This window comes from Peromyscus leucopus, chromosome 8b, assembly GCF_004664715.2.
Source record: "Peromyscus leucopus breed LL Stock chromosome 8b, UCI_PerLeu_2.1, whole genome shotgun sequence".
Taxonomy (NCBI): Eukaryota; Metazoa; Chordata; class Mammalia; order Rodentia; family Cricetidae; genus Peromyscus; species Peromyscus leucopus.
Genome location: NC_051086.1, coordinates 62,094,289 through 62,118,597, shown reverse-complemented (window position 1 = coordinate 62,118,597; position 24,309 = coordinate 62,094,289). Strand labels below are relative to the sequence as shown.

The following is a 24,309-nucleotide window of genomic DNA, read 5'->3' as shown; positions in this document are numbered from 1 at the left end:
GCACCCAGGAGGCTAGGGTAAGAGGATGGAAAGTACAAGGCCAGCCTGGACTAAGTGTAGAAATCTTGCCTCAAAAACAAATCAAAGCCAAACTTAGGGAGCACACTTGTGTTCATTTTTTTTCACAAGCACTCCATGAGGAGGGGACAGCCAACCATCCCAACTTGCACCTAAGGAACTCAGACCTAGAAGGTCAACCAAGGTCCCCAAGGTCACAGAGGCCAATGCTAGGGTAAGGGTTTGTCCTCATCCTATCCAGATCCTGGATTCTCAGGAACAGTGAGGAAAAGCCCCTAAATTAGAAATGGTATCTTCTCGAGTGTCTTAAAAAATAGCACTTCCTCGGCTCCAGCAAGCTTCTCCTGAGATCGCATCTTGAATCTAGGGGAAAGCCGGGCAGGGTGGGTGTGGCGGCGGGGCGGGGCGGGGGCGTGCCGTCAAACGACCACGCCCCCTCCGCGAGGACCCCCGGAGCCGGCCTCGGCGCGCCGGAGCGCTTCTCCTTCCGGGGCGGCCTGCTGGGCCTCATGGAGGCTGCTCGGCCAGACAGCGGCGAAAGAGGGGCGGCGGCGGTGGCGGCGGCGCGAGCGGAGGAGCGGCCGGCGCCCGAGGCCAGGGTGCACTTCCGAGTAACCCGGTTTATCATGGAGGCAGGCGTCAAGCTAGGCATGCAGTCCATCCCCATCGCCACCGCGTGCACCATTTACCATAAGTTCTTCTGCGAGATCAACCTGGACGCTTATGACCTCTACCTGGTCGCCATGTCTTCCATTTACTTGGCCGGCAAAGTGGAGGAGCAACACTTGCGTACACGTGACATCATCAACGTGTCACACAGGTACTTTAACCCGGGCAGCGAGCCGTTGGAGCTGGATTCCCGATTCTGGGAGCTGCGAGACAGCATTGTGCAATGTGAGCTGCTTATGCTACGGGTTTTGCGCTTCCAGGTCTCTTTCCAGCACCCACACAAGTACCTGCTGCACTACTTGATTTCCCTCAAGAACTGGCTGAATCGTTACAGCTGGCAGCGAACCCCCATCTCTGTTACAGCCTGGGCCCTGCTACGAGATAGCTACCATGGGGGGCTGTGCCTCCGCTTCCAGGCTCAGCACCTGGCCGTGGCAGTGCTCTACCTGGCCCTGCAGGTCTATGGAGTCGAGGTGCCTGCAGAGGGTGAGGCTGAGAAGCCTTGGTGGCAAGTGTTTAGTGACGACCTTACCAAGCCAATCATTGACAATATTGTGTCTGATCTCATTCAGATTTATACCATGGATACAGAGCTCCCTTAAGGCCCTGGCTGAGGCCCGACCAAAGACCAGGGATATTGGCAGCCCGGGTATGGTGCCAAGTTGCTGTGGTGGCAGGTCTCAGCTGTCATTTTGTTCCCAGCAGCCCTTGTCCAAATAATGCCAAGAGCCTCCATGTGGGCAGGACACATTCAGCTTCCTAGACGTGGCATGTTATCAGCCTTTGCCCTTTGAGAAGATGCTGCGTTGCGTTTGAGGCATGGACCATTGCAATTGAGGTGTGAGGTCACCAACTGGAAAGTTAAAGAATAGATGGGACTGTACCCTTAGGAGTCTTTAAAAACCGGATTTGGAGAAGTATGGATGTATAATATGGAATCTTATTTTGTTTAATAAAAATTATGCAAATAAAATATGGGAAAAGTTTAATGCACAAAAGTCTGCCGTGTGGCATTAGTTACAATAGCGGAGATATTGGAAACTAAATGATCAATATTGGGGAAATGGTTGATGAGGTGTGGTATATCCATAATATGGAGTATTATTCAACCACTAAAACTTATAAGGGTTTATGACAGTGTGGGTAAAGGTTCATATTAGGCAGCATAAAAGATAGCAGAATTAGCCGGGCGGCGGTGGCGCACACCTTTAATCCCAGCACTTGGGAGGCAGAGCCAGGTGGATCTCTGTGAGTTTGAGGCCAGCCTGGTCTACAAAGTGAGTTCCAGGAAAGGCACAAAACTACACACACACAGAAACCCTGTCTCGGAAAAAAAAAAAAAAAAAAAAGATAGCAGAATTAAAAAACATGGATGCACTGTATGTAATATCTACAGAAAAGAAATACACAAAGACAGGCAAACAAACTATTAGTTGGGAGAGTTTTAAATGCGTAGTTATGACTAAGAATTTCTGTCTTTTGTTACATCTCTTCATTGTTTGCCTTCTCAACAGTTTTCCCTGGGCCCTGCCCATGATTATGGACCTTTATGGTGAGGTCTTGCTTATCTTTCTTCACAGATGCCTATTTAAAAGAACCGCCATCATAATTTATTATCCCCATAAGTTTCCACACCATGGACTTCCCTGAAGCATAAGACAATTGTGTTAGTGCCGCCTCTTTGTCCTGGCTGATGACATCAGGAACAGAGTAATTGACTTCTTGAAGACCAAGGGGGAAAAGCTGAGCATGGCGAAGGCAGGAGGATCTTGAGTTCTAGGACAACCTAAGCTGCAGAGTGACACCTTATCAAAAAACTTAACAAACAGGCCAGGTGGTGTACACCTTTAATCCCAGCACTCAGGAGGCAGAGGCAGGCCGATCTCTCTGAGTTCGAGGCCAGCCTGATTTAAAGAGTGAGTTCCAGGACAGCCAGGGCTACACAGAGAAACTCTGTCTTAAAATAACTAAAAGCAAAACAGACAAGCAAAAAACGTAATAAAAGCAAGGAAAGGAGATATTGGGAGCAGGAGCAGGGGCCCATTAGTCTCTGGAATAGCTATTCACTTACCCCTTCATGCTCACAACAAACTTTTCTCCACATCCTTACCATGTGTCAGGCCCAACTCTGGTCTCTGGAACTATATGAATACAACCCCAGCAAAAGCTTAGTCACTCTAGATTAAGAAAATAGGAGGTTAGGGATGTAGCTCAATTAGTAGAAGGCTTGCCGAGCATGTACAAGATCCCGGGTTTGATTCCCAGCACTGCAAAACCAGGTATGGTGGCACGTGCATGTCTGTAATCCCAGCAATCAGTGGAGGGCGGGAAGAATTCCAGTGTCAGATCAATGGCATCCTGGACTAGGAGACTGTCTTAGGAAGAAAAGAAAGAAAGAAAAAGGGAGGAAGCTGAAGTCAAAACTCATAATTGAGGCAATATTATGGGCTAGAAAAACGATCTAGAAATCAAGTCATCCAGCACCTTGAAATGAAAGAGAGGGAGAGCAGGAGAATATGAATTGTCTTTGTTGGCCTGGGATGGCAGCCTCTGTAATAATGATCCTTCAGCAGTGTCTGGAGCCCATGGTGGAATGATAGGGACAGTAACATGAAGGGCTTGTCTTTCAGGTTTGTTCCCAGGTGCTCACAAGTCTCCCCAACACCTGGCCCATCAGGCTGGCGAGCTTGCTTTGTGTACAAGCAGCATGCAGCTCCTGTATTGGTACTCCCTGACCCACCCTCCAGGGCCTTCCGTCCAGAGTAGAGAAAGCATCAGGTAAACGTGGGTTCTGCCCCTACCCCACCACTTACAAGATGATCTACAAGTTACTCTCTTTTCCTTGACAGACAGGGGCTTGGAGGAGGAAATGGGATAGTGACAGAAATGTGTTTCTATCCTATGGCCCGGCTCCTCTCACCCTAGGAAAGAAAGACAGCCTTACTTTTTTATTTTTGGGTTTCTCTGAGTAGCCCTGGGTGTCCTGGAACTCACTCTGTAGACCAGTCTGGCCTTGAACACAGAGATCCACCTGTGTCTGCCTTCCGGGTGCAAGGATTAAAGGTGTGTGTCACCTCCAACTGGCCGAGAGCCTTATTTCTGAAGGCTGCAGTGAAAGCCTGAGACTTGCTGGGTTGATCTCAGCTGTGATCTCCTGTCTGAGGTGTCTGGTAAGCCTCACCATCCACTTCCTTGCCACGGGAAGGCAAACATCTATTGTGTTAATCTTTGTAGCAGGAATCTTAACAGTTCTTATTAATAAAATCAAACCTGAGGCCATTTATTGAGGTCAACACTGGAAGATCAGAGAGACAGAACAAGCCACAGCTACCTCCTGTGGTGGTCCTACCTCTCCAAAAGAGAGCTACTTCCTGTGTTAAAGTCTTTATAAAGACTTTCGGTTCTGCCTTCTCATTGGTTGTAAACCCAACCACCTATGGCTTGCTAATAGCTCTGACCCCTGGGCAACTTTATTTATTAACATACAAATAACATTTTAGTACAAATAAAATATCACCATAAATCTTCTCCATTCTCTTCAATGTTTTGGCACTGTCAAGTTCTTTGTGATTGTTTTGCCATTCTACTAGGTCAACCACATGCCTTCTTGTCTCTCCATCTCCCTGCCAAAGAATAGAAAGAAAGCAGTTGTCTGGGGACAGGTGGTGCTTGCCTATAATCCCGGAATTTGGGCAGAAGCAGGAGGATCTAGAAATTGACACAATTTAGGCTATATAACTAAACGTGTGTGTGTGTGTGTGTGTGTGTGTGTGTGTGTGTGTGTGTGTGTGTACATGCATCCTTGGTTTTTGCTCTGTAACTACAATCCTTCTAGTGATGCTCCTGGGTCGCTTTCAGTGGCCCTGGAGATAGGCTAGGAGTCCTCAAATCTTGGTTACACCTTCATGAATTTTCTGTAAATGGCTAGTGTCCACCATATGAAAGATTCTAAAGAATTAGGCATTCTCAAAAATGAAGCGTTCTTCTCCTTATCTTGACAAAGTCAAGGCAAGGATGAAATAAAATAAGCATGTATTCATGCAAGGGTGCATGTGTGTACACACCTGTGTTCATACATGAGTACTTAGGCCAGTACCTAACAATCACTCTATAAATTATCATCCCACCCATCCCATCTACTTCCTGAGCAATAAATGAGCTGGGTGACAGAAGAAGAGAAAGTGAGGACCTACAGATCTTCACCTTTGTCAGAAATAAAGCTGAGCTAAAAAGGGGGAAGATGGGGAAACTGAGGAACAGTGAGTGAAAGAGGAAAAAGAGGAGTTCAAAATCTCTCTGTTGAAAACAACGACCTTTACTGGTTCTCACCCCCTGGGCTGAACACTGCACTCCAGCATCCTTCCTCAAAGCACTTCATGAGGTCTAGACACATTAAAAACCTAGTTATGTCACAGTCTTGGCCAGTCTGTGAATCTAACAGGGAGGCCCACTAACTTTTACTGCCCACATGACAAAGGCATGGGTCCCCACCTGACCTCACTGTCTCTTCAGTAGGTGTCCCCCATATTTGAAGCAATGCCCATGGTAATGTCTTAAATGCCTAGGAAACAACCACCACACAACATTGCTTGTGTTCTTGGCATCAATTCCAGGGACCCTCTCCAGCCCTGAAAGCATCTGAGGGAAATTTTGGGGTGCCTCTTTGGAGATGCATGGTGACCTGCCAAGCCCTGGCTTCCAGGACTCTGAATCTCTCTACCACCCAGAGCCTAGGACACAAACTCGGTGTCCGTTTTTTGTCTCCTAGGGTCCACAGAAGCATTGCTCAAACCCAGAGACCCTAGAGTCATTGAAGTGATCTTCAGGCTTCAGGCTTCCTCTTCCTGGCTCACCTCCCAGGCAACCTCTCATCCAGTGTGTTGGTGACCATCATGCCATGAAGAGCTCACCTCCAACTGTAACACCCAGACACCCTCAGTTCGGTACAGTGATTGTGCACCTCACTCAGGACAGGCAGTTATGGATAGTTATGAGCCATTATGTGGGTGCTGGGAATCAAACATGGGTCCCTTGCAAGAGTAACAAACACTCTTAACCACTGAGCCATCTCCTCAGCTCCAAACAACAAGTGCTCTCTTTTTTTTTTTAAGGCGGGGGGTTCTCTGTGTAACCCTGGCTGTCCTGGAACTCACTCTGCAGACCAGGCTGGCCTCAGACTCAGAGATCTGCCTGCTCCTGCCTCCTGAGTGATATACACCACCACACCCAGCTTTTAAAATCTCTCTACTTACCTGTGACCAATTATGCCTATCCTTTATGATCATGGATTTTCTATGATTTCTACAAAACTTCCATATCATTTCTGAAGTGTCACTTTTCATCTGATATCATCTGGTTTTCCAACTCATTAGACGGATAGATTCTCCTCAGTGTGAAGCTGCTGACATCGATGAGGTGTGAATCCACCCTCCTGGGTTTTGCTCCTGTGCAAATGCTCTGGAGAACCATGAGTCATGACTTGTAGATGAGAACGCTGGTCTATTTTCGTTCACTGACTTCTTGGAATAAGTCGTCTGTAAGAATGTCTTTGTGTCAAACGAGGCTTGAGCTGTACAGTCTCACCTTAGCAGCTCATATATCAAAATGGAATGAGCCATCTCTGAAGGCTTACTTCATGTCCAGGAGGCAATGGGACTTTTGCAGACAAATTCTCTGTGCTTCCAATTCCATTTGGAGGTGGCCTTCGGAACACTCATTGGTCTTTTACCTTGAAGAGAGGCCCACCACATTGGTCCACAGCCCTGCTTTGGAGGACTTTGCTGGCCTCTTCCACTCACCCAGATCTCAGCACAAGCGTCTAGGCAGACTCTCAACTTGGCCCTCTTCCAGGAATAATGACAAAATCAATCTTCCATGTGCATTCCATAAAAAGCGTCACCTACATTATCGCCCGCATCTTCAAAATAACCCTATCAAAGGAGCTGTGACTACAGAGTGGATATTATCCAGCAAGTCAAACATGTTGTTCAAGATCACAGGTCCCTGAATTCTAAGAGTAGCCTCCTGTCTTAGGGCGGCTGCCCTGATTCCATCTCGATTTTCACCCTGTCCCTTGTAACCTGCTGGGAGCTCTAGTCTCGGCAAAGGGGGGTCCACAGTCTTTAATGCTTTCAGCCCAGGCGTGTCCCTGAGAACTTGCTCAGGCCAGCTGGCCTTGTGTGACAGAGAGGCTTTATTGTCCAGCCCTGTGTTCCTCCATTGTCACTCTGAGTGATGAGGTCATCACAGAGGTACTTCCTGCTACTCCAGGCAACCTCCTCCAACTCCATGTGGCCTCGATGGCCCCACCCTCGATGGCCTCCAGCTTCCCAGTTCTCACCATCACCGGGCTGACTAGGTCCTTGGAGCAGGCCAAAGGAGGCAAAGGGAACTAAAAACCCACACCACAAAGACGCTGTACTAGCTATTTCTGTATCAGAAATTATCCCAAAGTGTGGCTGTTTAAACTGAAAAGGGGGCAGGATGAGGTGGCTCATTTGGAAAAGGAGTGTGCTGTGCTTGATCCTTGATACTCAGATAAAGATGGAAGGAGAGAACTGACTTCCGAAAGTTGTCCTCTGATTGCCACACATGAGCTTGTGGTGCGCGCACACGCGTGTATACACACACACACACTAACAGTACTAATAATACAAATAATAATAATAATAATAAATAAATATCTTCATCAATGAACTTGAGGGTATCAGATTTCCTTTTGGGTGGCCTCTGGGCTTCACAAGGACAATATCTTTCATTAATCTCTGAAAACTATATTTATCTTCTGCATGACCTTAAAGTCCCAACAAAAGAAGAAAGTGCCCTTGAAGAAGTAATGGGAATTCTGAGGTGAACATTTGCAGACCCAGTGAAGCGAAGTGTCTGCAGCACAATTGGTAGATCATGGCCTAAGACCAGGGCTTCTTAAACTTTTCCACTCAGGGTCTTCCCCGCCCCCCCCCCCAGGAAAATATCACCCCAGGTATACAGGTACATATGTAGGGAAACTGTTCGTCTGGCAAAGTGCTCACTATTCAAGCTTTTACGGTCCCGAGTTCTAGCCCCAGCACTGACATAAAAGCCAGGCATGACCATGGTCCCTGTGATCTCAGCACTGGGGAAGGGGAAGTTGGAGGATCCCTGGAGCTTACTGGCCAACCCGTCTAGATGAATCAATAAGCTCCCACTTCAGGGACAGATTCTGTCTCAAAAAATAAGGCAGATAATACTTGTGACACAGCTTTCCTTTCCACAGTCCCTCGTACTTGTCCTTTCCAACTTGGGCCTGGCAGAATGGCTCCCACAAAGAAGGGTGGCGAGAAGACAAAGCTGCCATCAACAAGCTGGGGACCTGAGAATACACCATCAACACTCACAAGCCATCCATGGAGTGGGCTTCAAGAAGTGTGTTCCTTGGGAGTTAAAAGAAATCCGGAAATTTGCCATGAAGGAGATGGGGATTCCAGATGTGCGCATTGATACCAGGCTCAATAAAACCACGTGGGACAAATGGATAATGTTCCATATTGTATCCATGTACATGTATGTTTGTCTAGAAAATGAAATGAGGATGAGGACTCACCTAACAAGCTCTACACATTGGTAACACTCATACCTGTTACCACATTCTAAAATCTATAGTCAATGTGGAGGAGAACTATCCTGCTGAGTGTCAAAGTTGGAGAACTGCCTCCCAAATAAATAGATGGCTAGATAGAGAGCTAGACAGACAGACAGACAGAAGTTGGATAGACAGACAGACAGACAGATAAGGCAGGGAGTGACTGAAAAAGATACCTGACATTGACTTTTGACCTTCCCTTCCCCATATGAGCGCACACGCGCGCGCGCACACACACACACACACACACACACACACACACACACACACACATCAATGATATATACACAAAACATTTGCTGAAATTAATCATAAAGAAATCTACTTTAAAACAATTCTTTGGTATTCACATAATTTAAGCACTTATTAAAGATGAACGCATACTAATGAGATGAATGTGCTCGTTTATTTTTACATCAGAATTACATCTTGGCTGAGTATTTGATGCTGCATGACACAGAGCATCTTCTACACATTTCAGAGTTGACTGATAACTTTGATTTTATCATTGTCAATGCTGAGAACGCTGCTCCGCAAAAACACATGGCACAAAATGGCAAAAATATTGCTTAGGGCCATTTCAGAAATTGAGAATTCTTTTCTTAATTGCAATTCCAAACCCATTTAACAGTTTTTCCAAATGAAACTCAAGTCAGCAATTCAAGTAGCAATCTAAAAGGTTCTTCTACATTTGGTGTGTGTGTGTGTGTGTGTGTGTGTAGAGGTCAGAGGACAGTTTCCAGGAGTTGGTTTTTTCCTTTCACTGTGTGGTTCCCAGTAACTGAACTCACATTGTCGGCTTGGCAGGAGGCACCGTTACCTGCTGAACCAGCTCATCAGCCCACAAGCAACAACTTTCTGTTGCTGTTGTTTTGTTTATTTTTTTCAAGTCAAGATTTCTCTGTGTCATTGCTCTGGCTGTCCTGGAACTGGCTTTGTAGACCACGCTGGCCTCAAACTCACTGAGATCCACCTGCTTCTGCCACCCAAGTGCTGGGATTAAAGGTGTGGGCTACCACCACCTGGCAACAATTTTTAAAAGCATACATTCTGACACAATTCAATCTAAAGCTGTACTAACTTGATGCTTACATGCCAAGGATGGTGGAAGGAAAACTCTTGCTGTATTTAAGCATTTGCCTTTCTATAAAAGCAGAAAGTCTCAGATATACAGTAAAAAAAAAAAAAAAAAGCCAGGTGGTGCACGCCTTTAATCCCAGCACTTGGGAGGCAGAGCCAGGTGGATCTCTGTGAGTTCGAGGCCAGCTTGGTCTAGAGAGCGAGATCCAGGAAAGGCACAAAGCTACACAGAGAAACCCTGTCTCGAAAAAACAAAAACAAAAACAAACCCCCAAAAAACAAACAAACAACAACAACAAAATAACACTATGATTCCCAGTGAAGCGAGATCCTAATTAGTCTTATTAAATAAAAACCTGGAGTCAGATATTAGGGTAAAAGCTGAAAGATCAGAGAAGCAGAGCAGCCGCCACTGGATAGAGACTTCTTACCTCTACGAGTCCTCAGATGAATGGGAGATCCTGTCTCCACCCACCTTATATTCCTGTCTCCACCTCCCTAGTGCTGGGATTAAAGGCACGTACCACCACCACTCAGCTCTGTTTCTCTTTTAACTGGTTCAATCTCGTGTAGCCCAGGCTGGCCTAGAACTCCTGATCTTCCTGCTTCTTCCTCCCAAGTGCTGGGATCAAAGGTGTGTGCCACCGCTGCCTGACCTCTATGGTTAACTAGTGGTTAGCTCCGCCCTCTGATCTCCAGGCAAGCTTTATTTGTTAAAGCACAAACAAAATATCATACAACATCCCCCCCCTTTTTTTTTCTAAACAAAAAGTGAAGATTTTAACTAACAGAAAAACTATATACAGTAAGTACAATAACTATATACAAGTATATACAGGCAATAATTACATAAACAATGTCTAGTCCATTAGCATTTGACAAATTCAGAGAAAATATTCCATTATCTATCCTATCTTGGTATATTATTTTATTTGTATTCTGACAAATAAAACTTGCCTGGAGAGCAGAAGGCGGAGCTAGCCACTAGTTAACCATAAAGGCCAGGCAGCGGTGGCACACACCTTTGATCCCAGCACTTGGGAGGAAGAAGCAGGAAGATCAGGAGTTCTAGGCCAGCCTGGGCTACACGAGATTGAACCAGTTAAAAGAGAAACAGAGCTGAGTGGTGGTGGTACGTGCCTTTAATCCCAGCACTAGGGAGGTGGAGACAGGAATATAAGGTGGGTGGAGACAGGATCTCCCATTCATCTGAGGACTCGTAGAGGTAAGAAGTCTCTATCCAGTGGCGGCTGCTCTGCTTCTCTGATCTTTCAGCTTTTACCCTAATATCTGACTCCAGGTTTTTATTGTTAGGACTAATTAGGTTCAGGCTTCATCCCAGCATCCACTAACCTCAGAGCTGAGGTGAGGTGTTGGAGCCTGTGCTCTTTGGCATAATGTGGGATGAGGCACGGGCAGTACAGATGCTCTGCATCCAGGACCGAGGCTGCAGGGAAGGCATGCCATGAAACACAGGGGAGCACTGCCAGAAATGCCTCAGCCTCATTACTGCTTCCATTTTGGATTAGATAATTAAATGTTGGTAGTTCTGTATTCACTTTTACTGATGCCAAATTTTAGCTCCATATTCATTCATGTGACCCCACATGCGGCCTAGACCTACGGTTTAAGAAGCTGGGTTGTAGACGACCTGTGTTACCTGTCGTACATGTGCAAATTTAGATGCTCAGGCTTCACTCCGGTCTGACTCAGTGAGTCAGACCCTGAGGAGGGAGAGCAGGGAAGCTGACCAGTGCGCCTCACTTGGAAGTCAGATGATGCAAGACTTGTGCATGATGACCCTCCAGCCAGATAGGGTGTGAGGAGGAGCCCACGGACCGAGAGGTGCAAGCCGGGCTTTGAAACCGTAGAGATGCTGAAGGTGGCCTTTAAATTCCCCAAAGCAGAACTGAGAGCAAGTGACAATACCCATGCATGAGAAAGGCCCAGGGCTGGTCCATCAGTCAAGGGCAGAGCGGGAAGGATGCCTGGATGAACGCCTGTAGCAGAAAGACACCTCTTGTCACAGTGATGGGTCCCTCCTGGGTGGTCAGCCTCATTGGAAGGTTTTTCTTTAGTTGTCTGCACACCCAGGAGAGAGGCTGTCCTGGCGTGCTGTTTCGCCTGCTGTCACCTTCCGTGACTCTAGTTCAGATTTGCTGAGATTGACAGAGCTGCCAGAGGAGCCAGCCCGGCTGTCTGGTATGCACAGTTAAAAATAATCTAGAGTTTGCTAAGCTGCCTTCTGAATATCTGCGGCTCTAATTGATGGGCAATCTTCTTGCTGTTATATGAATTTAAAATCTACTGCTTCCTCAAAGCAATGCCGTTGTCCTGGCCGCTGGCTGCCAAGCCTCCCTGCGCTGTCCTCTTTACCTACTGACCCCGACCCACCCAACCTGCCACCTCCAGAGGCCACACCTGTGCTCTGATCCCCTGGATTCTGAGCGATCCCCCATTTAAAGGACACCCCGAAAAGCAGCTTGAGCACGGAGAATGAATAACAAGGGGGCTCCCTCATAGCTTGTTTTCATCTTCAAGAAGATCTCTCTGCTTCAGCCGCCTCGGGGGGCAAGGACAACAAAATGACAGGAATGAAAACACAGAGCCACATTAAAATGCTCTGCCAGCAACAGCCAAATCCTGAGCCTTTGGAGACTAAGCTGACGGCAAACGCAGCTGTCCCTTTGCTAGCAACGGGGATTGTGGGCTCAGATTGACGGCTTTGGGCTTAAGCCCAGGAGTTTAATGATAATGATGATGGTGGTGATGATAATTATCATAATAATAGCTAACCTTATTGAGGGCCTTCTGTGTGCCAGGCATACAATGTGTTTATTTCTATCTGTTTCTCTGTGTGATATCTGCATTCAGATAGTGAGAATCTCATTGGGTTCTTACTGTATTTCTGTGAAAGATAACTTTGGTAGACTATCGTTGCCCCATTTTACAGAATGGGAAGCTGAGGCTTGGAGAGTGTCAATAATTTGACAAGTGAGTTTTGGAGGTAGGACACTCATGACTTTATTTTCAAACATCACTTGAATCTTCTGGAGACAGATGGAGGGAAATACTGATGAAATAATGGATTCCTATGCTTTCAATGTACCCAGGGCACAGATTCTGGTTCTAAGACCTCAGTTTCCCTCTCTGTGAAATAACACATCAAATGTGTTTCTTTTCCTTGTAATTCACCTTTGGATGTGAAGTATAGACTCAAGTTTCCTGAAAAGGGAGAAATTTACTCCAAAGATGCATGCTGTGTTAATGTTAATAATAATGTTAATGCTTAGTGGCATCCACCAAAATCCCAGCTCAAACAAGTTTACTAGACTTGTTTGTCTTGTAGTGCTGGGAACCAAACCCAGGGCCTCACTCACTCGATGACTTACTGTGGTTTTTGTTGTTTTGTTATGTGTATGTGTTGTTTCTATTAGTTATTATTAGTGTGTGTGTATGGGGGGGTGCCGCCGCGTACATGGAGAGGTCAGAGGACAACTTTGTGGAGTCAGTTCCGTCTTTCCACATTTCCACGATGTGCTGGCTCATTCTGTGTCAACCTGACACAAGCTGGAGTCCTTCAGAAGGAGGGATCATCAGTTAAGAAAGTACTGCACCAGACTGAGCTGTGGGCAAGCCCATGGTTCATTTTCTTGACCGATGATTGACGTGGGAGGAGGGCCCAGTTGACTGTGGTGGTGCCACACCAAGGCTGGTGGTCCAGGATTTTATAAGAAAGGCTGAACAAACCGTGAGGAGCAAGGCAGTAATCAGAACTCCTTCCTGGCCTGTGTAGCATGGCTCCTGCCTCAAGGTTCCTGCCTATCGGAGTTCCTGTCCTGACTTCCCTCTGTGGTGTGAAGTTATAAGGCTGAGAAATAGTGCCTATACCTGAGGAGTCATCACCCTACTTTGTTTTCTTTCTTTCTTTCTTTCTTTCTTTCTTTATTTATTTATTTATTTATTTATTTATTTTTTTTTTTTGGTTTTTCTAGACAGAGTTTCTCTATGTAGCTTTGCACCTTTCCTAAAACTCACTTGGTAGCCCAGGTTGGCCTCAAACTCACAGCAATCTGCCTGCCTCTGTCTGCCTCCCGAGTGCTGGGATTAAAGGCGTGGCCGGCGCAGTCGCAGCCGCCACCACCCGGCTCCTACTTTGTTTTCTATTGCTGTGATAGACACCAAGGCCAAAAGCAACTTGGGGAGGAAAGGCTCCCCTCCCCCTCCCCCTCCCCTCCGGAAACTTCAGTTTACAGGTTAAAGTCCATCAGCAGCAGAGAGCAGGAACACTGCCCACTGGCTTCCTAGTCTTGGCTTGCGCACTCTGCTTTCTTGACACCCCAGGGTCTCCTGCTCAGGGGTGTTAGTGCCCACAGTGGACCCTCTAACATCAGTCATCAGTCAAGAAAATGCCCCCACAAACATGCCCATAGGCCAGTCTGATGGAGGCAATTCCCCAGCTGAGGCTTCTGCGGCGGTGGAGATGACTTCAGCTTGTGTCAAATCGACAAACTAAACAGCACAGCCATCTCACTGACTTGGGTTTTTATTTATTTATTTATTTATTTATTTATTTATTTATTTATTGAGTGAGTGAGTGAGTGAGTGAGTGAGTGAGTGAGTGAGTGAGTGACTCACTATGTAGCCCAAGCTGGCCTGGGACTCATGCCCTGCTTATTGCTTGTATTACTCAGAAGGATGCCTTGGAGTGGTAACACCTCTGGAGTCGGGGGCTCAAAGTGATTCCCCCCCCCCTCCTTTTTCTTTCTTTTTTTCCTCTTCCCCACACAGCTCTGCTTCTCTATATACAGACCCTTTTCCCCTCTGCAGAGTTTGGGCGTCCTCCCTGCCCAGCAAAGCTGATTAGAGATCATGCTTACGATCTCTGGCTTCTACAAGGCATGAAGAAAAAGGGAAGATTGCACTCAAGTGTTGCCGGGACTGCTTTTTACTTAATTTCAATTTCTGAGACACGGAATGTAGCCCAGGCTAACCTTGAAATCACCGTCATTCTGCCTCAGTGTCTCAAGTGCTGGTGCTACTGCACCCAGCTCGCTGTTGATGCTTTAATTTGGGGTTCCCATGGGCTTGTTGACCCCAGAACTAGGAGGAAATAAGATTTTGTCATCTTAAGCCTCTCTCCTCCAGTCTATACTACTTTGTTATAGAAGCCAAAGGAGATTCACGCATTCTTTTATCTGTTCTGGGGGTTTTGTTTTGTTTTATTTTATTTTTGAGACAGGGTCTCACTATGTAGCTCAGGCTGTCCTGGAACTCACTCTGTAGACCAGGCTAACCTCCCTGTCTGGATGTGCTTTCACACCCTGAGTCTCTTGCTCCCCGTGTCCTAGACCTGCTGACTCCTCCTGGAAGCAGCTCGCTCATTCTTAGGGATCAGGGAGAAGTCTCTTCTCCACAAAGCCTTCCCTGCCGTCTCAGGTGTACCCCTCCTTTTGTAGCACTCTGGCTTTCTAGAGTTGCCCTTGCCTAACTGTATTAAAATTCCTGTCCTGTCTGTCTCCTCCATTGGACTGAAGCATCTTGAGGAGGGGAGCTAAGTCCTACTTATTTCTGGAACTCTCACACCTAGAACACAGCCAGCACCCAGGATGAAGTGCTCAGTACATGTTGAATGAGTGGGTGGGCGGGTGGGATACAAGCACTGATTGCCAAGGATTGCCAGGATGACTTGCCTATGAGATTAGGGAGTTAAATGCTGATGTGAGGAACAGAGTCTCTTTCAGGAGAGCAGGAAGGAAGCTAGTACATCAGTTGAGATCACAAGATTTTGAATCAAAATCTAGCTTTGAATTCTGTCTAAAGCTTGCTATGCCCCAATAATCAAGTACCATAAGCTTCAATTTCCTAGCCTGGGAAAACTGGGAATAGTAATACCTGCCGGGGGTTAATGTGCAGATTAAGTAAACATTAATATGTATTTGAAGCAAGGCAGAGGAGAAAACTGTATTATGTGTATTATTAGGGAGAGAAATCATCCTGAGAAGTGCTGGGGTGGAAGGTGGGACCATGGGCGGCGCCGAGGGATCCTCAGAGAGGAGAAGAAGTTTTCAAGGGAAAACTTTTTTTTCTGCTTACAAATTACATGCATTTATTTTGTGTGTGTAGGGGGTGGCTTACATGCCAAGACACGTGTGAGGAGGCTAGAGGCCAACCTGCTGGAGACCAACCCGCTGGAGTTGCCTCTCTCTTCTTACCATGAGGGTCCTGAGGATCAAATTCACATCATCAGGTTCAGTGGCGAGCTTCTTTACAGGCTGAGTCATTTGGTCATCCCCAAAGGTCAACTTTTCACTTTAAAAGAATTTTATGTTTATGGAAAATTTGTAGATAGTTGAGGGCATATCAGTTTTCCTTAAGGTTAGCACAACACATTTGTCAAATGGAAGAGATCAGCATGCTACGGCGCTGCTGCTAACTGGAGTGGGACATTTTAAAAATGAGGGCATCCAGGTGTGTGTGTGTGTGTGTGTGTGTGTGTGTGTGTGTGTGTGTGTACACGTGTGGTGCATGCATGTGGAGGCCAGAGAGCAATATCAGGTCTTATTAGTTGAGACAGAGTCTGTGACTGAACCTGGAGTTCACCAATTAGACTAAACTGTCTGGCCAGCAAGTCCCTCTTCGTTCATTCCCTCCCTCTGCTCTGGGATTATAGGTTCTCACCTCCACACCCAGCTTTCTCTGGGGTGCTGGGCATGGGACTCACGTCCCCACGCCTTTACAGCAAGCACTTTACCGAGAGAGTCTTGTCCCCAGCCCTTTGATTGGGATTTTGCACATTACACTTGTTTGTATAATCCTTTCCATTTCCAAAACGCCTTTTGACCCATTGTAGTGAGAGGTAGGAAGATGAGGAAGCTGGGATGGGAGGGGACCAGTATTGTAGGGTCTGCCCAATCGCAAAGGATGACGGACTAGAAGTCATTGCCTCCTTTTGAACCTGGGCTGGTTAGCCTGGATTGCCAGCAAGTTGCCCTAGTGAGAACGACTCTCATCTCTGGGTGAAGTGGGGGTGGGGGAGAGAAGCTCAGATTCAGAACATACAGAATTTCCAAAATGTCAACATTTTAGCCTTAACAAATTTATTTGAAAACACATTTCTCCAAAATAATTTATTCCTAAACAGCTCAAGAAGAGGGGGAGGGCAGTTGTCAGAGACTGGATTGAGCAGACAGGATAACAGGCAGGTTAAGGGGAATAATTACAGGCTTTTCTCTCCTTACTCAACAGCTTCTTTTTCAGGCCTGTCAATCACTGTTTATCACACTCGAACCAAAACAATGATTTTTTCCCCCTTTCCTCGCTGAGGTCAGGAGGACCTACTGGGGAGATGGTGGGTAAAGGTGGGGGCTGGGGCCAGGGACCAGGGGGCCCTTGCCAGTGAGAGGGGCCCATGCCCGAAGCTTATACTGTACCTGATGGAAACATTTTCTGAGCTTCTAATGTGGGGTGACATCCCCCTTTTGACTAGGTGCCGGGAACTGAATCTAGTGTCTTGAGCAGTCTAAGTACTCTACCACTGAACTACCCCTTCAGCTGCAGCCTCCAGGGTGTTATTCTTCTTTCTTTCTTCCTTTTTTTTTTTTAGACAAAATCTTATTCTATAGCTCAGACTGGTCTCAAACTTATGGTGACCCTCCTGCTTCAACCTCCAGGGTGCCAAGATTACAGGTGTGAGCTTTAAAAAAATTTTTTTTTGTTTGTTTTTTGAGACAGGGTTTCTCTGTGTAGTTTTGATGCCTGTCCTGAATCTCATTCTGTAGACAAGCTGGCTTCAAACTCAGAGATCCTCCTGGCTCTGCCTCCCTAGATCTGCTGGGATTAAAGACGTGGCCACCACTGCCTGGCTTAAAAATTTGTGTGTGTGTGTGTGTGTGTGTGTATACATGTGCATGCATATATGTGCCTTTGTACAGGTATGAAAGCCAGAGGGCAGCCTAAAGGAGTCAGTTCTCTCCTCCTACCATGAGAGTCTTGGGGATTGAATTCAGATCAGCAGGCTTGGCCACAGGCACCTTTACCTACTGGCCCACGGCATTAGTTATTTAAATGTCTTGGTGTCCCTGCCGGATGGACACTTTGGTTCCCATTTTACAGATGATGACTCTGAGGCTCAGAGGGGTTAAATGCAGGCACAAGAAAGGAACACACAAAAGGCTGCCAATGCTAACAGGACTGCATTATAGTTCCAGAAGAAATGTGATTTATGTTCAACAAGGACAGGCATCTGGGTCCCCAGGGTAGGCAAGTCCCCAGCCTGCTGGAACACTGGAGACTAGTAATGCAGAGCAATCAACCGGCTCCAGGTAAGAGAGGAGACGGGAGAAGGGTACCACTTAAATTAAGGACCTCGGTCGGGGCTGGGGGAGGAGTTCACATTTGTAAAATAGGTCCCCAGACTGGCTGGTGGCACCACCTCTTCCAAAATTCATCCAATGAAGCTCTAAGGCTTTGGATGAAATCTAACCACAGACCCACCTCAGGAGGTCTGTGCTTCATAGAAGAGGAGGAAGGGTGGGTGAACACAGAGGCAAGTCTGACCCCTAAGGTATCAGGGAAGGTGTCCTTGAGGAAGGGGTGGCCATATTGAGTGGTGGCCACCCAAGTGAAAGTAGAGAATTGCCAGCAGATATGACACATGTAAACACACCTGCTAAAAACATCACAGAATGTGGAGAAAACCATAGTGTTGAACTTGAGAGAAGTAGCTTAATAAAGCTTAATAAAGCGATAGCTGGGAATAGCTAGCTTCTATTGAAATGCCTACCACATGCCAGACACTTCTAAGAGTGTTACATATATTATTCATTCTCTCATGCCACAAATACTTACTGAGCACTGTAGGGCTGGCTGCATGATTTGCAGATGATCTCCAGTGCACTTGTGACAATGTGGGACCTTGGTCAAAACAAGAGGAAGCTTTTCACTTCCGTCTGGTCCCTCTGCTCTCCTCGTGGTATTTTGCTTAATATTGCATAATCTCCTTGGGGCGCAATGATACTGGCATACACAGATGCCTGCAAGGGACCCGGTGCTCTGCCTTAGAGACTTAGACTGCAGCGCACACATACACCTGGCTTGGATTCTTCCCATGCTCGGAGCTTTTCTGAGGTATAAGGTAAAGTGGTAGAGGCAGGGGAGGAAGTAGATGAAAACCTATGGGGAAGAGGTAGGGGACAACAGAGGCAGAATCACATGTGAATTGAGGTGCCAAGCCAATGGCGCATTGTCTCAGTCCGTGTTCTATTGCTGAGAAGAGACACCATGACCAAATATTATAAAAGAAAGCATTTAATTGGGGCTGGCTTACAGTTTCAGAGGTTTAGTCCATTATCATCATGGTGGAGAACATGCCAGCACACAGGCAGATGTGGTGCTGGAGAAGTAGGTGAGAGTTCCATATCCAGATCCACAGGCAGCAGGAAGAGAGAGCCACTGGGCCTGACTTGGGCTTTTGAAACCTCAAAGCCCATCCCCAGTGACACACCTCCTCCAACAAAGCCACACCTCCCATTTCTTCTCAAATAGTGCCACTCCATGATAACTAAGCATTCAAATATACAAGCCAACGGGGGCCATTCTTATTCAAACCACATGCATTATCCTTTTTCTGTCAAACTTCACTTATGAAACAGATTCAAATACAGACTTCTTAAGAATATCAAGGTGGTGTGATCCAGACAACACTCAACTTCAAGTGTTACGTCCCACTTTGGAGAGTGAGCCTCATGTGACTGTGGGTTGTGTGCCCTTGAAGCCATCCTTGGAGTGCTATCTCATGTTCAAGTCTTTTTTTTTTTTTTTTTTTTTTTTTTGTGGTAGGGACAGGGGGCAGGGTCTTATGTATCCCAAACCAAACTTGAACTTACTACATAGGTTACTTTAGAACTTCTTACTCACCTGCTTCTACCTCCTGAGCCCAGGATTACAGGCATGTGCCACCACACTAACTTTATATGGTGCTGGTGATGGAATCCAGGGTTTTCTGCATGCTAGGTTAGCACTCTTCCACGTGAGCTACACCCCCAGCTTGATTCTAGGGTATAGCAGTGAAGAAAGTGAAATATGGCGCTGTCCTGTGGCTTATATCCAAGAGGAGGTAGGAAGCGAACACAATGGGAAACTATGGTATATGCAATGATAGCAAGTGACGAACTCACTGTGTGGATCAGGCTGGCCTTAAACTCAGAGATTTGCCTGAGTGCTTGGATTAAAGGTGTGTGGCACCTCAGGGTGCCATTTTTAAAAGGGTGGTCAAGAGAAGGCTCGTTGAGAAGATCACTTATTTTACAATATTTTTATTGTTGTTGTTGTATACATGTGCAAGCACGCACATGCCATGGAGTGAGGCCACAGGACAGCTTAAGGAATTCTGTTCTCACCTTTCACCACGGATGCTGAGGCTCAAACTCAGGTTACCAGGCTTCTGCTGTAAGCACTTTTACCCACTCAGCCATCTTGCTGGCTGCAGAAGATGACTATGAATATTTATCATCATTCTCATAGAATCATTACATAAATTTAGTGGGTAAGGCCCTCCCAGGCCCCCATGATTGTTTACTTTGCTTCTTCCGCCCACAGCCTCATGGTGTTAACCCACTGGGCGGTCAGCACCAAATTCACGGACAGCTCCTTCCTCGTGCCTTCCTTAATTCTACCAGAGCCTGCCTGGTCTCTGCCCGCGGTTCTCCTCAAGATTTCCCTGCCTCTCTTGGCTCCACTTGCTACTACTTTAGGCACTGGGGTCAGAATCTATCCAGATGTTATTCCAGAAGGTGCCTTGAGGTTCGTGATTCTAAAAGAAACCAGATTAGCCGGGCGGTGGTGGCACACGCCTTTAATCCCAGCACTGGGAGGTAGAGGCAGGTGGATCTCTGTGAGTTCAAGGCCAGACTAGTCTACAAAGAGAGTTCCAGGAAAGGCGCAAAGCTACATAGAGAGACCCTGTCTGGAAAAAAAAAAAAAAGAAAGAAAGAAAAAGAAAGAAACCAGATTAAACAACATTTATTTTAAAGCAAATAAACAGTCACTCTCTTTTCCCACCCCGTTGTCTCTGTGTGTGTCTCTATGTGTGTGTTGTGTATGTGTGCATTGTGTGTGTCTGTGCATTTATATCTGTGTGTGTACAGATTTGTACCCGTGCATGTGGAGGTCAGAGGTCAATAGTGGGTGTCTCCCTCAGCTGCTCTTCACCTTACTCATTCAGACAGAGTCTCTCACTGAATCTGCAGCTCACCCACTGGGGAAGACTAGGTGGGCAGCAGAGACCCTCCTGTCTCAGCGTGCCCACTGCTGGGGTTACACGTGTGTGCCACTCTTCCTAGCTTTTTATGTCGGTTTTAGGGACCAAACTCAAGTTCTCATGTTTGTGTGAGGCCCTGGTGACTGGCACCATCCTAGGCCCTGGATAGCAAACGTTTTAGTCCTGACCTTCTGACTTAATTTCTTAGGAAATATTGCACTGTTACCTCCCGGGCTGATTCTGACATCGCCTTTGTGTTTGCAAACAGTATAACTTTAAAAAGTTTCTTTAACAAGCCCCTACTGGATTGGAATTAATGTCTTTTATAGTTTAGCTCTCCTTGGCTTTATTCTTCATGTCTCAGGAAAGTGCTTATGTAGCTGCCTCAGCTTTTCACAAATTACCAGGGGATTTAAGACACATTTGGGGAGACTTTGTAGTTTAAATAATCTTGAGAGTATGCGGCTCTGTGCTCCCTCCCCTGCCAGAGGCAGGGATGGGCTACAGAAGGAGGAGAATGGTAACCAGGACCATGTAGCAGTTTCTGTTTGGTTTAATTTGAATTGAAACATACACAGATGAACAACCAATTTCCTAAAATTTAACTTATAATGCCAAAATGGTAAAAGCCTAATTTGTACTGGGCATGGTGGCACATGCCTGTCACCTGAGCATTTGGGAGGTAGAGGCAGGAAGACCAGAAATTCAAGATTATCCTTAGATACATGGTAAGTTGAAAGCCAGCCTGAGCTACATGAGACCCTGTCTAAAATAAATAAATAAATAAATAAATAAATAAATAAAGACAGTCAACTAAATAGATTGGTTTAATAAAGAGCTGAACAGCCAATAGCTAGGCAGGAGAGAATAGGCAGGACTTCCAGGTAGAGAGAGGAACTTGGGATAAATCTAGGCACATGAGAGATGCCAGCAAACCACTGAAGGAGTTGGACATATGGTATACAGGAGAGGTAACTGAACCACGTGGCAGAGTGTGGATTAATAGAAACAGGTTAACTTAAGTTATAAGAGCTAATTGGGAAAAAGCCTAAGCTAAGGCCAAGCGTTCATAGTGTATAATAAGTCTCTGTGTTGTTATTTGGGAGTGAGCTGGTGGTCCAAAAGAAAGTCCAGCTACAAGAAAAGGAAGAAAGAAAAAGAGAAAGAGCCAGGTCATGGTGGTGGCACACACCTTTAGTCCCAGCACTTGGGAAGCAGAGGCAGGTGGATTTCTATGAGTATCAAGGCCAGCCTGGTCTACACAGCAAGTAGGTATTACCATCACCATCTCACCGACGGGGTAGCCAAGGCTGGAGAAGGAGCCGTGACTTAACGACCAGTCAGTTTGCAGATAGCAAAGCTAAGGCTCAAGCTCAGGTCAGTTTGAACACAGACCATGCTGTTAAACCACCGTCTGTAGCTTTGGAAACTCCAATAGAGAAAAGGGGTGGGTGGCATAGCAGAACCGGCCCCTGGGGCTCGGGTTGCTGGCTGCAGGTCGAACGTGGAAAGCTCAGGGGCACCCCTGCATTTGTAAGCTGCTGCCTCTCAAAAGCTGAGCTAGAGCCAGGTGTGGTGATACATGCCTCTAATCCCAGTACTTGGGAAGCTGAGGCAAGAGGATTGTCACAAGTTTGAGGAGAATCTAGGCCACAGAGTGGATGTCACAATGGAACCTATTATTTTGTGTAATTAGTCTATGCTAATAAAATGGCCTTAGGAAAAAGCTGACTTAGAAGCACAGACTGAATGAAGCTAGGGCGGCTACAGTAGAGTCACCCGGGAGGCATGTGACAAGTGCAAATATTTGGACCCCCGTTCCAAAAGAGTCTAATTCAGCAGGGATGTAACAGAGTCTAGAAATCTGAATGTTTTAAGATCGTTGTTTGTCGTTCTGAGGCACCGACAAATGTGGGAACCACTGTTTTCGGGAGCCTTTAAGCCCACGGTTTCGCTTTCTGCCTGCTGTTATACACATTCCTCAGAGCCAAGGCACAGTTCTGAAAGGGGAGCCAGCATCCCCTGGAGGCATCTGAGGATGCTTTGAAATTGTTTGGGCCAATGGTTCTCAATCACAGAAGATACCATATGTGCCTGGGACACTCTCCAAGCCCCAAACACTCATCTCAATTGAGAGTCGTTACGCTAGTCTGATGAGGCCAGAGATAAATTTATGGGGCTAGGAGACACCTGTTTGCTTAGCCATTGATACTAGCCACTTCTGCACTGGTACTGAGTAGCCATGACCTTCTTCACCATCTGGTACCCTCCAGGAAAACTTCTGGTTTATCTCTAGGGAACCTCCCCTTACAACTAGACAGGGTTTGTGCTTGGGGAGTCCCTTTGGGCTTTTCTGGATAGGTGTCTATTATTTCTTCCCCTGGAAGTGTTTTGGGGTTGAGAGAGACCTAGAGCACGCTGAGCAGAGAACCAAGATCAGATGGCCCTAGGTACAAAAGTATATTCCTATGCTATGAATTGTGGGACCAAGAAGATGTCATTTCTCAGTCCTAGTCAATCCTTACTACAGATGCAGTATCATCAAAGGTCATGCTTTAAAAGAGAGAGAGAGAGAGAGAGAGAGAGAGAGAGAGAGAGAGAGAGAGAGAGAGAGAGAGCTGGACAAGGTGACATACACCTGTAATCTCATCATCTGGGGGACTGGGACAGGAGGATTATGGCAAGTCCCGGACCAGCCAGGGCTACATAATGAGAGTTTGTCTTGACTCGAGAGTAGCCTGCCTTTCTTGGGCATAGCTGTCAAAGGGCCGGCTGCTGCGTCTTGGAAGTTGCACTCACTCACTCACTCACTCACTCACTCACTCACTCACTCACTCACTCCAGTCTGTTGATTTGGCTGCCTAGCAGAATGATGCTAGCATCATTCTGAGACAGAAGTGCTGGGGAAAAGCCAGTTCTTAATATCACCAGGCAGACCCTAGTAGATCCCTCCAAAGCATCTTTCTAAAATTCTGCTGATTGGGTAGACAAAATGGCTCAGCAGGTAAAGGTACTTACCTTCAAGCCCAATGACCTGAGTTTGGTCTCCCAGGACCACATGGGGGAAGGAGAGAACTGACTTCCATAAATTGTTCTCTGACTGAATGAAAATAAGGATATGACCCACGGTTATGTAGAAACGAGGGAGAGGTAGCTAAAAGAGTCCAGACTGAAACGGGCCTTGAGAGGTAGAGCAAAAGAGGAAGAGAAGGGGGTGGACACGAAAAGGGACCAGGAGCCAAGAATACAGTCAAGAGAGCACATGGGAACCAAGAGAGTGTGGAACCTAAATGGTCAGTCATATGGGGGTCAGAAGCTTGGGGAAGAGAAGTGAAGCCCAGTTCTTAGGTTGGAGAGGTTTAGGGTTAAGCGTGTGTGTGTGTGTGTGTGTGTGTGTGTGTGTGTGTGTAAGAAGTGCTGGGAGAAGCCACAGACACTGAGTGATACTGGGAGAACTGGCCAGCAGCTGCTTTGATATGTTCAAAGCACCTCAGCTAGCCATTTGTCCCTGGTTTCTTTGAGATCTGACACTGACCACATGTGCAGTTCACACAAAATAAAAGTAAAAGAATCTCAGTATTGGCCAGGCCTAGTGGTGGCCCAGCCCTTTCATCCCAGCACTTGGGAGGCAGGTGGATCTCTGAGTTTGAGGCCAGCCTGG

The 24,309-nt window shown here is 46.6% G+C and overlaps 1 protein-coding gene and 1 pseudogene across 1 annotated transcript; both read left to right on the top strand.

Moving 5' to 3' along the window:
* Positions 1–466: 466 nt before the first annotated feature.
* On the top strand, positions 467–1,680 carry Ccnq (cyclin Q). Its single transcript, XM_028866899.2, has one exon. The coding sequence runs from the start codon at positions 528–530 to the stop codon at positions 1,287–1,289; it is 762 nt and encodes a 253-aa protein (XP_028722732.1). The 5' UTR covers positions 467–527; the 3' UTR covers positions 1,290–1,680.
* Positions 1,681–7,980: 6,300 nt separating this feature from the next.
* On the top strand, positions 7,981–8,423 carry LOC114691516 (annotated as a pseudogene).
* The last annotated feature ends 15,886 nt before the right edge of the window (positions 8,424–24,309 follow it).

Excerpts from the sequence above, each read along its gene's own strand:
- Ccnq (XM_028866899.2), top strand. The coding sequence starts at position 528 with ATGGAGGCTGCTCGGCCAGACAGCGGCGAAAGAGGGGCGGCGGCGGTG.